The sequence below is a fragment of the Myxocyprinus asiaticus genome, chromosome 34 (genome assembly GCF_019703515.2).
Source record: "Myxocyprinus asiaticus isolate MX2 ecotype Aquarium Trade chromosome 34, UBuf_Myxa_2, whole genome shotgun sequence".
NCBI classification, from domain to species: domain Eukaryota; kingdom Metazoa; phylum Chordata; class Actinopteri; order Cypriniformes; family Catostomidae; genus Myxocyprinus; species Myxocyprinus asiaticus.
In genome coordinates this window covers 41,008,053-41,024,827 of record NC_059377.1, presented here as the reverse complement: position 1 = coordinate 41,024,827, position 16,775 = coordinate 41,008,053, and the positions used below count along the sequence as shown (strand labels likewise).

General features: G+C 36.8%; 1 protein-coding gene across 1 annotated transcript in view; it reads left to right on the top strand.

Moving 5' to 3' along the window:
• The first annotated feature begins 344 nt into the window (after positions 1-344).
• LOC127425568 (integrin beta-8-like) overlaps positions 345-16,775 on the top strand; it is a 43,601-nt gene continuing 27,170 nt past the window's right edge. The window contains exons 1-5 of the mRNA XM_051671695.1: positions 345-854; positions 2,614-2,699; positions 3,825-3,996; positions 7,997-8,243; positions 10,608-10,773. Coding sequence (XP_051527655.1) covers positions 761-854; positions 2,614-2,699; positions 3,825-3,996; positions 7,997-8,243; positions 10,608-10,773 — 765 coding nt within the window. The 5' untranslated portion in view covers positions 345-760. The remainder of the gene's footprint in view (positions 855-2,613; positions 2,700-3,824; positions 3,997-7,996; positions 8,244-10,607; positions 10,774-16,775) is intronic.

Below are 16,775 nucleotides of genomic sequence, written 5' to 3'. Positions count from 1 at the left end.
CATTAGGTGGTGAGAAAATGGTCACTCTTTATTTTTGGGTGAAATACTATATCCCTTTTAAATATCTCTCTTTTTGTTCCTCTTACATTACTTGGCATTGTTTAAATTCCCCACTGACCAAAATACATTAAATACCAAAGCGCCTCGGATTTATATATATATATATATATATATACTTTAAGTCTCATACAGAAGAGAGAGAGAGAGAGAGAGAGAGAGAGAGAGAGAGAGAGAGAGAGAGAGAGAGAGAGAGAGCGCAAATTAAACAAAGGTCCAAGGTGGAGTGGAGGGCACATTCAAATTCCTGCCCCTCCTCCGGTAGAGTAGGCTTTGGGTTACTCCCATTGTACCGAGTCTGACTCAATTCGTCCCTACTTTCGAAATAAAGGTAATGAACAACAATTAACTCTTTTCTTACGTCGCAAGCGATGACGCGCAGAGTATGAACTTTGTGCGACGGTACAAGAAGAAATCAGATGCCGGAGCGTCACCTGCGCGTCTGAATAAAACGCGAACAGCGATGCGTAAAAGCGCGCAGTGCCAACAAAATGCGCGGACTGCGGTTTCGCCGCGAGTAACGTGATTTCGGTAATGTGGACGGCGCTGGATTTAGAGGATATTGGGTGATGAAAATCGCCCTCCTTTGTTCGAGCAGATGCAGGTCTGACGTGTTCCCGTGGGATTTTCAGTCGCTGTTCAAACCCCGTGGCGTGTCGGTCTGAATCTCTCTTTCTCTCTCTCTCTCTCTTTCAATGCTGCTATGGCCTCCTGCATGCGTCAACACTGTGATCTGATTCCTCTTCACATGCTGCTGCTCCTCTCAGCGCTGCTCCTGTTCGTGAGGTCTGATTCGGGTGAGTTGTTGTGGAGGTGACTCTCTGTTTTACTCTTGTGACTTATTTATAATTTATGCTTGATGCATCATCGGGGGATCACTGATTCTTTAAATGGCAATGTATGAAAAGTAGGCTACTTTGTGTACATATACAGGAGACCGGGGCAAGTTGTCACACGTTGATTGTCACTAGAGGACTGTTTAATCTCGGTAACTATCAGGTTTTGAGTCATGTTGATTTTAAACATCTTGTTCAAAACAGCTTTAAATTAGGATGAAAGTTTGTGAATTCTATCCTCCAAATAAAATGCAAAAATCATATTTTGATGGGCTAATAGCTGTTAACAAGTGATAATACATTAACTAGCCTATTGAAAATATATTAATGTAGGGGAAACTAAAGTAGGTCGTTTTTAATGTAAAATTTTGAACTATGTTCTCAGGACAAGGCTATTTGACATTAATGTCAGGTTGGGGAAAGTTGTCACATGTTTTAAATGTTGTAATTTTATAAGAGTCATTCATTTCTGTCGGTCAACAGAATGTTTAGATTTTTTTGTATTTGACTTTTCAATTTTTGCTGTCTTATGAATATTGGTCATTATTGTTCTACTGTTGCTGAAAAGCCTCTAAATAGCTATATATATATATATATATATATATATATATATATATATATATATATATATAATATTAATATGTTATATATTATTTTATATAACATATTAATATTATATATATATATATATATATATATATATATATATAATATTAATATGTTATATAAAATAATATAGCTCTAATATTATATAATATAAAATATTCTATAATTATATATATATATAAGTATATCATGTAGCTCCAGTATAATATTTTATAAAATAATATTAAGCACATATTTTTATAATATCAATAGCTATACATAATAATATTAATATGTTATATAAAATAATATATAACTAATTTATATATATATATATATATATATATATATATATATATATATATATATATATATATATATATATCATGTAGCTATTGTATAATATTTTATAAAAAAAATTGTAAAATATTTTTTATAATATAATATCAATAGCTATACATAATAATAAATAGCTATATATAATAATATTAATATGTTTATATATATATATATATATATATATATATATATATATATATATATATATATATATATACAGCATATATCATGTTTCTCCAATATAATAATTTATAAAAATATTTAAAAAAATTATTTTTATAATATAATATCAATATAATGTATATTATATAACATATAGCTCTAATATAATGTTTTGTAAAAACAATAATACATTCATCAAAAATAATTGTATTTAAGCAAATACAGATATGTTTTGGATATGTTGTGTTTTTTCTATTCATATACAATTTTATATTTCCAACAAGTTACTCTTTAGTAGTGGTCGACTAATATGTATTTTTCTTTAATGACCAATATCTAGAGAGCAGGTTAGGCTGATATAATGCTGAATAAATACAGCCAAAAACATATCTCTAATAAAATATTTTAACTTTTTGTTATGTACTGTACAGAATATTAGCTTTCACTATAATGGATTATTTTCATCCCTTCTTTAACATAGTGCTATAAAATCAAAGTTGGCTTTCTGAGATACTACCCATCCCAACACAATCTGTTATTCTGTTCTGACAGTGGCTACGTTAGACACAAAGCCCCGCTGAATCTGAACACTTGTTCATTCATGTGTAAATGTGTCTCTCTGTGTTGTGTTCAGCGGATAACTGTTGCTCATCCACTCTCATCTCCACATGTGATGACTGTCTGAAATGCGGCCCTGAATGCGCCTGGTGCTCTCAAGAGGTGCGTGTGTGTGTGTGAGCAGTGCTATTGCTTTTTTGTTGTTGGATTTTTTTTTCCCCAATTTTGGAATGTCCAATTCCCACTACTTAGTAGGTCCTCGTGGTGGCGCGGTTACTCACCTCAATCCAGGTGGCGGAGGACATGTCTCAGTTGCCTCCGCTTCTGAGATCATCAATCCGCGCATCTTATCACGTGGCTCGTTGTGCATGACACCGCGGAGACTCACAGCATGTGGAGGCTCATGCTACTCTCCTCGATCCACGCACAACTTAACCACATGCCCCATTGAGAGCGAGAACCACTAATCACAACCACGAGGAGGTTACCCCATGTGACTCTACCCTCCCTAGCAACCAGGCCAATTTGGTTGCTTAGGAGACCTGGCTGGAGTCACTCAGCACACCCTGGATTCGAACTCCAGGGGTGGTAGCCAGCATCAATACTCGCTGAGCTACCCAGGCCCCGAGGAGTGCTATTGTTGCGTTGTGTTTAGATTGTTGGCGATAAACCTATGGTTCCCTCCCCCTATATCAAGACCCCTACTTTCTGCTCTTAGGGGGTTTTGTAGTAAACAGACCCCTAATCCACAGAACTCTCTAAGAGCTGAGGTGATCATGGGAACTCGTTAAAATATACGGTTCTTTGAAAGAATCAATTCAAATGAATCAACAACTGGCAAGTTAATAGTTTTAATGAACTCACTGAATCAGTTAGACAATGACTCATTTACCAAACCGCAAGTCATGAATCAAAAACAAGTCAATCAAATAATGAAAGTAATACTTGTCATTGTGGTTTGGCATGGCCTTGTTCAGCCAGATATGTAGGAGAATTTCAACTGAGAATTTTAAGTTTGTTTAATTGGGAACAGACCTTTGATTCAAAACCTTTCTTTGTGAATAAAGTCATGCATATTCCTGGGATTGTGGTCAAGAAAATGTGGTCAAGCCTGCACAGCAGGCAGACTAATCCCTGAGACTGCAACAACGGTCTTTAAGCTAATGAGATTTTACATGCTCTATGTAGTTTAAATAATGCCACCCTTCACAACAGTTGCCCTGTTTCTTGAGGCAGCAGACATCTGCAATGACCCTTAACCTTTTGATGGTTTGTTTACCCTGACAGAGGTTTCTGGATGGGGCACATGTAAGCCAGAGGTGTGGATCTGTTTCCGACCTGCGAGACAGGGGTTGTGAGTTGGACTTTATTGAGATCCCAAATGTGAAAGTGGAGGTAAACGCCACCATCAGCAGCTCACAGGTGGCACCCAGAGAGATTACCATCCACCTACATTCAGGTAATCTTAGAGAGAGCTAAACAATACAGAGCCGTGATTTTTTTGTGTAACCTTAATAGAAATGTTCAAAAACCAACTGTGCCATATTAATGGTTTCAGTACAGTGTATGCTCATACTTAGGGGGTTTTTAACATCTGTAACTCTTAAGTATTAGGCAAGAAACATATTTTATGCAAGTACGCATACGCAGATGTGAGCGGTTGGCCAACGCATTGCCAACATGCAGTCTGGTTGAACGTGCATAATTTTCGTTCTTGTATTACTGTGGTGGTAAAAACATCTGTACTCCAGGAAGTGATAGCTACATTCAAAAGTCATTCAACTGGATTTGTGATTGGGTGATTTTCACAAAACCTGTCAAGAAAATGTCCATAGGAATGCTCATAGACACTGACAGACATAATAATGATAAAAAAACAAAAAACACATTAAAGCCATATTGGTCACATATAATTATGATGCATGCAACTTTTTTAATCTCATAGTAATTGAGATAGATACATGCATTTAAAAATTCACTTGTTACACTGGACTATTTAAAATGAACTATTGAATTTAAAAATGTGATTTAAAATTCTTAAAAGTATCTTAAAGGAAATGGTGACCATTTACAAGACCTGTACATGCTGATTATAGCCTACTGATTAAATTCTTGATGAAGCCTATCATTTACTTAATTGCATGTCCGCAAATATTAAAACAGCAAATTATGATTTATACTGTATGTGTGCAGGGGACATTTTAGGTATAATACAGCTGCCCCCCATACAAGCACACCCGGCCCCACCCTGGCCCCCCCAGTCAAAATGGTCTAGAACCACCCCTGTATTTAACCCAAAATCTACGAGAAAAAAAAAAAAAAGGTAATTATATTTTGCATCAAGTAAATAAGGTCTACATTTAGGACCAGGATCAAATTTGTTTGCATTGTGACATTATTTTCAGGACACTTAAGCATATTTTACCCCACAATTCTCATTATCATAAAGCATATGGATGTTTTACTTTCACTATTCCTTTTGTTTTCAATGATGATTCTCTTTTTTGCATAACAGTCATTTTCTTATGGTATTACAGAATAAAAAGGTGTTGTTGTACATAGATTTTAATTGAAATCAGCAAAAAAAAAAAAAAAAAAAATGGCTGTACCAAGATACTACAATGATGTATAAATACTTTTCAATTTAACCTCCTGAGACCCGAGCATGACTGCTGTTTGCATTTAATATTCCCCTTTTTGATTAGTAACTAGTAGCACCTCATAAAAAAGCAATATATATATAGGGAGAGAGAGAGAGAGAGAGAGAGAGAGAGAGAGAGAGTGAGAGTGAGAGAGAGAGAGAGCAAATATTTTTTCTAAAAGTTGTGGACAGCAGGACTAAGTTGTGAAATTTTAAATAATACCAAGCTATAGAAAGTCCGATTTAAAAAAAAAATAAAAAAAAATCCATTAAACTGTTTATTATGTTTCCAGGAGTGTTGGTTATTCATGTTTTTGAGACATTACAGACATTACATCAGAAATTAGCATAATTAATTCAGATTTAAAGTAAAGTCCAGCATCATCCAATCACTGTCAACCATGTTAAAATAAAATGATACATTATAAATTCTGAATCTATGTACTGATTATCATTGTCTCATGTCTGTCAAACATGTTGAGTGATCCAAACATCATCTGCAGCCTGAAACTGAACTTTTGGTCGGATTTTAGGAGTGAACACACCTAGCTGCATAGAGAGCTATAGGATGCACCCTTGCTCCCTATTTAGTGAATGACTTAACCTCCAGTGTGCTGTCTGTCTGCACTGGTCTCAGAACAGTTTGAAATGCACCTTATTTTCATCCTAACTCCATATAAAGCCTCTGAAAGCAACATTTTCCAGCTTTTGGATGAACCCATTTATTCTCAATGTGATAATGTACAGTGAATATATATTAATGCATTTACTAATTTTAATGAATAGCACCGTATTGTACAGTAATAAAAAATAAAATATAACAACATTTATATTAAAATGATGTGAAATGACCCACAGATGTGTTAATGTTTATGTGTTAACATGCTTTTTCAACTTTTGAGGGAATAATGTCTCAATTTCCACATATGTGGACATCATGTTTATCAGTGTACCAATGTGCGAAATATGAACAGATTTTTTAAAGCGGCATATCAAATGAAACTAGAGACTCTACTCTTTACAACCAAATATGTTTCAGTGGGAAAAACTTAAAAAGGTTTCTTACCAGAGGCACTTTTGTTGGCTCTGCACCCGTAGAAGCGCTTCATGGAAATCAACACCATGCTGTTGTGTCATGTGACTCGATGCACCAGACGTTTAACACTTAAATGACAATCTATGGTCTTGTGAACAGTATTCAGTCGGTTTAAATGAATTTAAATTATGCATTGCGTCTAGAGAAGCCAAAATACAATATCCACGCATGTGGACATGGGGTCACACAAAGTTAAATAATGTCACAATTTAAAACATTTTAATGGCCCCAAAAATAAGCCTCATCTATATGCAAAATGTAACTTCTTATTTGTTTCTTTTGATTTTGGAGTAAAATTGGACCAGGGACCGGATTCACGGAATATTCTTAAGATGAAAATTCTTCTTAAGTACCATTTTTTTCTTAATTTCTAACTCAAGAAAAATTCAAGAGTATTTTGTATTCCCGAAATAAAATTCTTAAGAAAGTTCTTATTTTTTTCTTAAGATAAATAATATTGTGACAGGGAAGAGGGCGGGGCCGGGTCGTGATGCTGCACACCCAGCCCCTAATCAGGCTAATCAAGCCCTGGAGAGGGATAAAGGCGACCGGAGGTGGCAGTTCCAGAGAGAGAGAGAGTTACGGGCAGCTACCCGACACCTGTGTGTGTTTGTCTTTTTTGAATACGTTTATTATTAAAATATTATTTATATTGTTAAGCCGGTTCTCGCCTCCCCTTAAAGTTCGGATGACCTCACAGTGGTCTTAAATCCTAAGAGGTCAAATGTTTAATGAATTTACTGGGTTATTTCAAATGTGACGCATTCTGTCATGTTGATTCGGAAGTCACAATTCGTCTCTTCGTGACGTTTTATCACAATCAACGTTTCAACGTTTTTGACTGTTTTGTTATTTTTATTTTCAGCATCCAAACCATGTAAATGTTATCACCAAATTCAAACAATAAATGTTGTTTTGAAGCTCTAATGTGGTGACCAATCATGCTTGTTAATTCAATTGGATGCACTGCATAGTGCTCTCTCTCTCCACTATTTTTAAAGTACATAGAAGCATAATATTTATAATAACATTAGAAAGCTGACACTTTCTTTTTCATCCCATCCATATCCGTAATGGAGTTGGACACAGTGGAGACAGCCTCCGCCACACCTTCCCATGCCCGCCTCTTAATTTTCGACATGATATAATTATCAAGCCTTGCAGTAATTTCCTCAACTAGAACATCCAGCTCTTGCCTACTGAAGTTCGTGTTTCTTTTCTTTTGATATATGTCAAATGTCCTGAACATCATCTTGACAGGCTTCATGGAAAATCACCCATTATTTTTCACGCAACTGTTGCTCCACCATGACATTAGTTGACTAGCTGTGTCTAGAAGGTAACCCCCCATTTGACGAATGTCTCGCGAGAGCCGCATGCAACGTTCATACACTGTTTATTATATTTATTTGGAAACCATACACCCAATCCTAAACCTAACCCTCACACTAATGTCTGCTGTAGTGCCCCTTGTGGCAACGTTGACAATGCAACGTACTCCCTTTGTAATAAATGCGTTCTGACACATTTTGGAGTGTAACGACAGACAAAATCAAGCTTGCGTAGCTAAAAGTGTCTGAGTTCACATACTTGCTTAGAGTATGTTTCAGCCTTTAAATTCGCCCACATTGTTTGTGCTACAGAGTTGAATGATACCTCAAATCTTGATGAGAGTATTCACTGTTCTTCAAGGAGAATGCTGTGATGTCATTTTCTGTCTAGGGAGCGAGGCAAGCTTTGTGATAGAGGTAAAGCAGTTAGAACGGTACCCAGTGGATCTGTACTATCTAGTGGACGTCTCAGCCTCCATGCAGGATAACTTGGACCAATTGAAGACTGTGGGTCTGGCTCTGTCTCACCAAATGAAAGAACATTCCAGAGATTTTAGGGTTGGTTTTGGGTCTTTTGTGGATAAACCGGTGTCTCCGTACATCGATGTGCACCCCTCAAAACTTGTAAACCCTTGCAGGTAAACACAATACACCTGAACAACAACATCTCTGAATATCTCAATTGATTCTCCTAGACATCAATAAGATTAAATGGGGAGCAAATGGAGACTTTTGCTGAAGTCTCCTCCTTCTCAGATGTTTCTACTGGGAAAAATACTCCAGTAATCTCACATGTGTCTCCTTCTAGAGTTTCAGAAGAGATCTCAACAATGTGCTCAGATTTCTCCTCAAACATTGCACATCAAACTTTCCACGGTCAAATGATCTGAGCTATGCTATTCACATCCATTTTATACCCCTATACTTTCAACAGTTGTCTCATTATTAGGTTAAACCTCTGAGACAAAGCTGATATTTGAACATAACTAAAAGTTGATACTAAAAAGAACATATTTGTGAACTCCTGAGCTATGAAGGTTTTGTTCATTGGTTAAAAAGCATGTTTCTCCCACGTTGTTTCTGAAATTGTATCTCTTCTAAAACATGTTTGTTGCCTTTTTATAAAGGTTTTCAGTTTGTATATTTTTTGTTCCTGGAAGCTGTTTTGCTCATAGATTGTGCTTGCATAGTTTAGGAGACTTAACTGAGATGTCAATGGGCTAGTTGCACAAGACGGCATGTTTGATTTTTGGTTTAGAGAGTGTGCGCATAGCCACTTCCGGTTTCTCTTAGCGCCGGTAAAGAAAATGGCTTTTTATATGAGGTGTTTACAGAAAAGGGATTTAAAAGGTATTATAGCGTCACAATGAAGACACAGGAGGCTGATCTCATAAACAGTGTGTTTATTTAAGGCTGTTGCTGGCCACAACCACCCCGTACGCTCTGTAATTTTTAGCAGCGGTGAATCCCTTCTGCACACAGTCTCCCCCTTTACACACAACATTCAGGAACAGCTCTCAATGCAAGCCAGTCAAATGCATAACACAACAAGTTTCTCTTAACATTTCAACATGTTACAGTATGCATGCAGTTACATCGATGTCTGTGGAGGTAAGAAATGATAATAATCATCAGAAACAGCAGTAACTTATCTAAGTTTCTGTGAACATGAATGAACAATGCTAGGCTTGATACAGATTTGGTAAGATATACATTTTTAAGTTGGATGTACAACAGCAGTGTAAATAATGTCAGAGAAGTCATCTGCATGACAACAAACATGTTTCTGTTAACACCTTACTTCTGATTACACACATGCAACTTTATTCACTTTTTGGTAACACTTTACAATAAGGTTCAGTTAATAAACCATGGTGAATGCATTTGGTATAATGAACTAACAATGAAAACATTTTTACAGCATTAATCTAGGTTAAGGTTTCATTTAAATACACTATTGTTCATTGTTAATTACCATTCATAATATATTACCTCATGTTAATGTATTGATAGAAATGAACATTAATCAAGATTAATACATGCTGTATTGTTAGTTGTTAGCTATTGCATGTTTACATATAGAACCTTATTGTAAAGTGTTACCCACTATTTTAGCACTATTTACTTCATGCCGTTGGTCAGCTCCTCGCTGCTGGTTGAGACACACAACAATGTAAAGAGGATGTTATCTCCTGTCACTGATAAACCACTCTCCTCTCTTTCTATACTTGTAAACACGCTCAAACTGGACTCAACCAAGTCTCCTTTGGAAGTCTCTTCTCAAAGCAACAATAAAGCCTCGCTTACACCGTGATCACTGTGTGATCTCACTTAGTTTCAATGAACGCTCATACGACCGGACGTAACATGCACACACGCGTGGCGAAAGCCAAATCGTTTAGCCAGTTGTTTCACCAAAGTATCATCTTTCTCCTAAGAATATGTTGGAGGAATAAAAATGGACACAAATGAGATGAATAGTTGACATACAGTAAGAGTATAAAGCTATAAAATCAATGTGAATGGCATAGCTCAGATCATTTGCCCCTGGAAGAATTTAATGAGAAATGTTGGAGTTCATATTGAGATATCAGACTTTTGAAAGCAGACTTTGTTTTGAACTGTGTTCAGATTTGAGAAGATACCACTGAGATCTCTTCTGAAACTCTCGAGGAGACACATGTGAGATTACTGGGGTATTTTTCTGAGGTGAAACAGCTGTGTTTTGGAACATGGTAGTTGGTCCAAGCTGGTCCTTAACTTGTCTAAGCTGGTCCAAGATGGTCAAGAGCTGGTCCAAGTTGGTCATGAGCTGGTCCAAGCTGGTCCTTAGCTGGTCGTCCAGCTACTATCTTTCAAAAACCAGCTTGACCACCTTGAGCTGGTATGACAAGCTGGTAGCTGGTTTAAGCTGGTCTCCCAGCTTGGACCTAATGACCAGCTTGGACCAGCTCATGACAATGTGTTGTGATGATTTGTAATCTCTCTGTCTCTGGTCATAGTGAATATGAGGTGCACTGCAGGCCTGCTCATGGTTTCATCCATGTCCTCCCCATCACGAAGAACATGACAGAGTTCACGCGTGTCATTCAGGAGCAGAGGATCTCTGTGAACCTGGACACACCTGAAGGCGGATTCGATGCCATGCTGCAGGCAACCGTTTGCAAGGTAAACCTGCTCTGTGATTAGAGTGTTTTTTTTGCACATTGCTATTTGATTGCAAGGATGTTCAGGGTGGTTGCCTGGGCATTGCTAGGTGGTTTCTGGGTTATTCTGGGTGGTTTCTTACTGGTTTAAGTGTAAAGAGCTCACCACCATGTCTCCAAGACACTTTAGTTTCTGGCTTGGGTTCCTCTGATCACTTAGAAAAGTAATAGCACACCTCTCATCAATAAGCTACATAATTTGAGGTACTTCAAAATCGTGTTTTCACACACTCACTAGTTTATGTAACTTGTCTACTAACAATGTCCAACAGTGTACATGAATCACAGATTTATGTAATTTTTGTCATTTTTTCTAAAAGTCATGAAAATTCCCACTACAGTGTCATTTCCAGCAAATCTCACAAAATGTGTGTTGTGTTTAATAGAATTCTGTGCTAGAAATGACACTGATGGAAATGATATTTTTTTAATGTTTTTCAAATAAAATTGAAGACTCTTTTGTCTTGCTAAGGCTAATTTCATAGCTAACACTTTATGTATGCTAAATACACACAATTAAATAATATTTTCAAATTTTTTGCATAATTTGGCAAAAATACACCTTGACTGGAAATATTGCCCAATAAAATATTCTGCTCACAAGTGATATTTACCTTGATTTTCTGTTTTGTTTTCTTCAAATATCACAAGCATGCTCTTCACTGACACTTTTGTCGACTTGGTAAATAAGTACACTAATTTTGAAAAAACTTTATTATGGGCAAAATTGTTTGGTGTGGTGGAAATGATGTCACAACTGTGGGACAGTCTTGTTTTTTTTTATTTTAAACTGATAAAAAATATTTTGTTCACAGTACATTTAGAATTTTTTTTTATATACTGTTCGTTTAGATTATCATAGATTTGAACATGTAATTTATTTATTTATTTATTTATTTATTTTTTACATATAATGAATTTTTATAGTTTAACATTGAAAATATGGGTCTGGGACAAGACTAAAACAGTACAATCTTTATATAAAAGGCATTTGAAAAGTACCAAAAATAAATAATGAAAGCCTGGTAAAAGGTTTCCAAGTCAGTTTTAACCCTTAAATGCATGGGTATGTAAGTAGTAATGACAAATGTATTTAAAGCAAATAAACTTAATAAATTGCACTAATTGAAAAATAAACCCATTGCATTAAATGTACTTACATATTTTGGGAATGCCATTTCATATGGTTGTATATATAAGCTGTGAATATTTCAATTAAAAACATTTCACACAAAATTTCATCATTTGATAATATTCACCTTCCAAAGTTCAGTTCCAATATATATATATATATATTTCATCTTTAGTATTTGACAGGTAATATTTGGTTCATTATATTTCACTTTGCAAATTCACCTCTAAAATTTCAGTGGTTCAAATTCGGTTGGAACATCCTATCATTGCAGGAAAAACAGCTGCTCTTGATTCATTAACACCCGATATATTGCACCACCTAGTGGTGAAGCATAGTAGCAGCAAGTGAAGATTGTGCATTGGTACTCTGAAGGGGGTCGCACACCGGATGCGTCTGTTGGACGACATGGCGTTGTAACAGGTAAAGGATGGGCAAGGAGGAAGCTGGAACCGGCTGAACAATCAACATAAACTTTTAATATATAAATGAACTTAAACAAAAATTACATAGCGGCCTTGTGTGTCTCTCTCCCTCGAACTGCTGCCTCCGGCTCGTTTTTATCCCCCTCCCGGCAGAAGTGCCCGATTCAGGGCCAGCCATGTGTCCTCATGCCCAGCTCTGCCCTCCTCCTCGTCACACTCCTCCATCACCCGACTCAGGCCAGGGAAACCCCTGGCATGACGTACTCCCCTCCCTTCCTGGAGGTGGGTGTTGCTCTTTCGGCCGTGCCTGCCAGAAGGTCTTCCCCACCTTTCTGGAACTCTGGGAGAGATGATGGGAGGGGAAAGGGGAGAGGGAAAGAGCAAGGTGGAATGACAGAGAGAGAAAGAGAGAGGAGAGAAAGAAAAACTTGCTTGCCGGTCCCCGGACACGCCGTCGCCTGGTCCTCAGCCACTCCTTCACCCTCTGGCGGACGACATCCACTCCTCCCTGGGCGGACGGCAGCGAGTCCTCCGACCCCTGGCGGACAGAACGGCTCCTTCCCTTCCTGGTGGACGGCCACGGCTCCTCCCCTGGAGGACGGCAGCGACGAGGACTCCACGACAGCGTATCCCTCCTCCTTCCTGGGTAACGGCACCAATGTAACAGGTAAAGGATGGGTAAGGATGAGGTGGGAACCGGCTGAACAATCAACATAAACGTTTAATGCATAAATGAATAAACTTAAACAAACATAAACACACACAGCGGCCACGTGTGTGTGTCTCTCTCTCTCTAACTTGCGCCTCCAGCTCGTCTTTATCCCCCTCCCAGCTGATTAGCCCGATTCAGGGCCGGGCCGTGAGGACAATGCTGTGAGGACACTCAGACCCTCCTCCTCGTCACAGCTGTTTTCTATGAATGTACACACACCACCGCTGCCGCTCACATTTGTCAGTGGCACCCAGCTATGACTCCGGAGGCTGTTAAAATTTCTGCCACGCCACGGAGCGCAACTCACATACTTTCCATTAAATTTGACCCAAATTATTATCAAAGGCCATAGATTAGTAACTCTAGCCGTGTTCATTCTTGAAGAAGGTAACTTGTGTGTGTACTGTCTGCCACCTGAACTGCATCGACGTACCGTTTGTTTGATACCTGTGCCATGTCCTAGCCACGACGCGGCGTTTGTCATTAATATACTTCCATACGTGGGTGTTTTGCCAAACATTATTACATACCACAGGTCTTTATATCTATCACAAATGGATTGACAAAATGCCCAGATTAATGTACAATTTTCAAAGCATTTTTTAAATAATTAGAAAATAATAGAATTAAATATATTCTGTTTTATTTTTCATATATCAAAGAGATGAGTGCACTTCCTCATAAACATTTTATGAGACTCAACTGGCTTTCTAACGCATATGGAGCTACACTTAAGACATAAGCTACACATAAGTCATTGTATTTTCTTTGGCATTTATTGAGTCTAAATAGATGCACAACTTACATCATTTCAGTAGTACACCCAAATGACAATAGTCATATCATACTGTTCATGTGTTACACTTGCTATAGTTTACTTCCATGTTGCTTCTTCATCAAATAGCAATGTCAAATGTAAATCAAGTTCAATTACTGACACATCAGCTCCACCTTGATTAAGAAATAACATGTATAATATGTATGTATACATGCATATGGGATACTGATAATTAACCACCATTGCACAGAAAATGTACATGATATAGTAGTAATTTGTATGAATATAGAACTCATTTGTCTTGTGAAATATGTATAGGAAAATTACATATCGCACTTTTAGTAAACTTTTAAGTAAACAATTAGAATGATTAATTTTTCTGCAATTTTGGATTTTTTTTATTTTTTTTTATTGTTGGACAGTTCATAAGAGAAAGGCTGAGGAATACTAAAGAAGTGTGGACATAACTAAAAAAGGTAAAGGTGGAATGAGGTCCTGTTTTATTAAAAATCAACCCATGGGACATGAAATTGCCTGTAGTTAAAGAAACACACACTTACTGTATGGTTAGGAATTTGTCAAACAGTTTTTAAATTCCTAACCTTAAGTATGAGCAATAGTAGTGATGCTTGCCTGTTTGTGCATATGCACTCAGCAATTACTTTTTTGAAACCGATTGTCTTTGTGAGTGTCGTTCCACATGTCATCTGACCATATCTGATGTGGCTGCCCTGGAGACGGCATGTCTCAGGTCAGGATGGCTATCTTTGCCTGGAAACATGAACAGTGCCTGAAGAATCTATAGAATTGCATCCTTCCCACAGTTAGAACAAACAGCGCATTCATAAAGCATACTAAAGAGCTGATTCGGTCCTATCCCCATTTTTCTCTCCATGCAAGTCTTGCAGAGGCACCCTGATTCATGTAGCTGTTTGTAGTGAAGCGGAAGAGCAGCCCAGTAGGACAACTTGCTTTGGATCAACAAAGGTTCTTTATACTATAATATATGACTGTTGGGAGTTCTCTGTGAATTACAGTGTTGCTCTGATAAATAAGCACTTGTGTTGTGGGTTTTCTCCGCACAGTGACCTTGAATGAGTATCAGTCTTTATGACATCCCTCTGTGCTGCCTGTGCCCCCTCAAAAGACAGAAACTGAAACAAACTAGCATGAAAGCAATGTTTACTTTGGCACCAAGGGTTTCAAATTTGAAACTAATGGGATCATCTTATGAATGAGTAACACAGTCTGTCCAAATTGCCTGGTGTTCAGTAACTAGTTGCTGTAATTTTAAAAAGAGGTTAGATATAAACTGTGGAGTTTCCTGTTGGCATCTCATTAGGTGACTTTTGTTGTACTTTTTTTGCTTATAAAAGGCTAAAGAACTGCGACAGGGAATAGACACAGAACTACATAAATAAAATGAGCATACATAAACCATTGCAGTATTTGAGCAGGAAATTTATAGGGCTTACAATGTAAATATTTATTTAGAAATTAATTAATATTTTATATATTGATTTTTTATATATATATATATATATATATATATATATATATATATATATATATATATATATATACACATCAAAATATGTATCATGAAACAGTAATGTAAGAAAAATGTACATACTATAGAATATGTATTGAATGATACTTATTTAAAAAAATATGATTATTATATCTATTATACAATGAACATTTAATTAATCATTCAACAAATAAGTACATAAATTAAACAAACGTATTAAATAGAAATTGAATAAGCGACATATTATAAAATTAAACACAATGTTATTGTATTAAATTGAAATTTAAGAAAAAACTACATAATATAAAATTAATATGTATTATACAAACATATTTAATAAATTATCAGTATTATTATCTCTGTTTATTATAAAATTAATGTTTAATAAATAAATTAACAAATGTAAGAAAAAAGTACATATTGTAAAATATTATACACAATACATATTTAATCATTTTTTATTATAAAATAACCATTTAATTAATAAATCAATCAATGAATAAGTAAATAAATAAAAAGTTGTTTTATTGAATGGAAATTTAAGAAGTGCATACTATTAGAAAATGTATATGCATTAAACCATACATATTTAACACATTCTGATTATTATTATTGTTTTTATTAAAAATAAAAAAATAAAACAATATTTATTCATAAGAAAATGAATATTTAAATAGAAATTTGATTAAAAAGTGCATAATATTATCAAATTAATATTATTGTCACGTATTGTGGTAGTGATGATGATGAAAAGGTCGAGAGGCGATGGATCAATTTGCTGGCTTTTAATGAAGGTGATGAAGAATTCAAACAACGTGGAGAACTAAAGAACCAAGTAAACTTCACACTAACACAAGTAGTACATGGACAAGAACTGACAAAGGAATGAACAAAACTGGAGGGTATATATACAAAAGGAACTAATGAGGGAATAGAAGACAGGTGAGGATGATGAGGTACAGATGGAAGTGATGAGGGCAGTGCACTATGGGAGATGTAGTCCGGGAGAAAACTTCAAAATAAGAGTCCTAGGGAAAACATATAGACAGACTGTGACATTTATCCCCCCCAACCAACCCCCCCTCCCCTTACAAGGTGACTCCTGGCACTTAAAGATGGAGAAGGGCTGGAGGAAACAGGTGACCATAGGACAGGGGTAGAGTGAGGAGGTCTGGGGGGGCGGCCTCAGGGCTGGGATGGGATCCGGGGGCGGCCTCAGGGCTAGGATGGGATCCGGGGGCCTGGGATGGGATCCCGGGGCCTGGGAGGCAGAGCTGTGGAAGGCTCGAGGGGCGGAGCCGTGGAGGGCAGAGCCACGGAGGGTGGAGCCATGAGATACTTGAGGGGTGGAGCCAGGGAACTTGGAGCCCGGAGAGTAGCCGACAG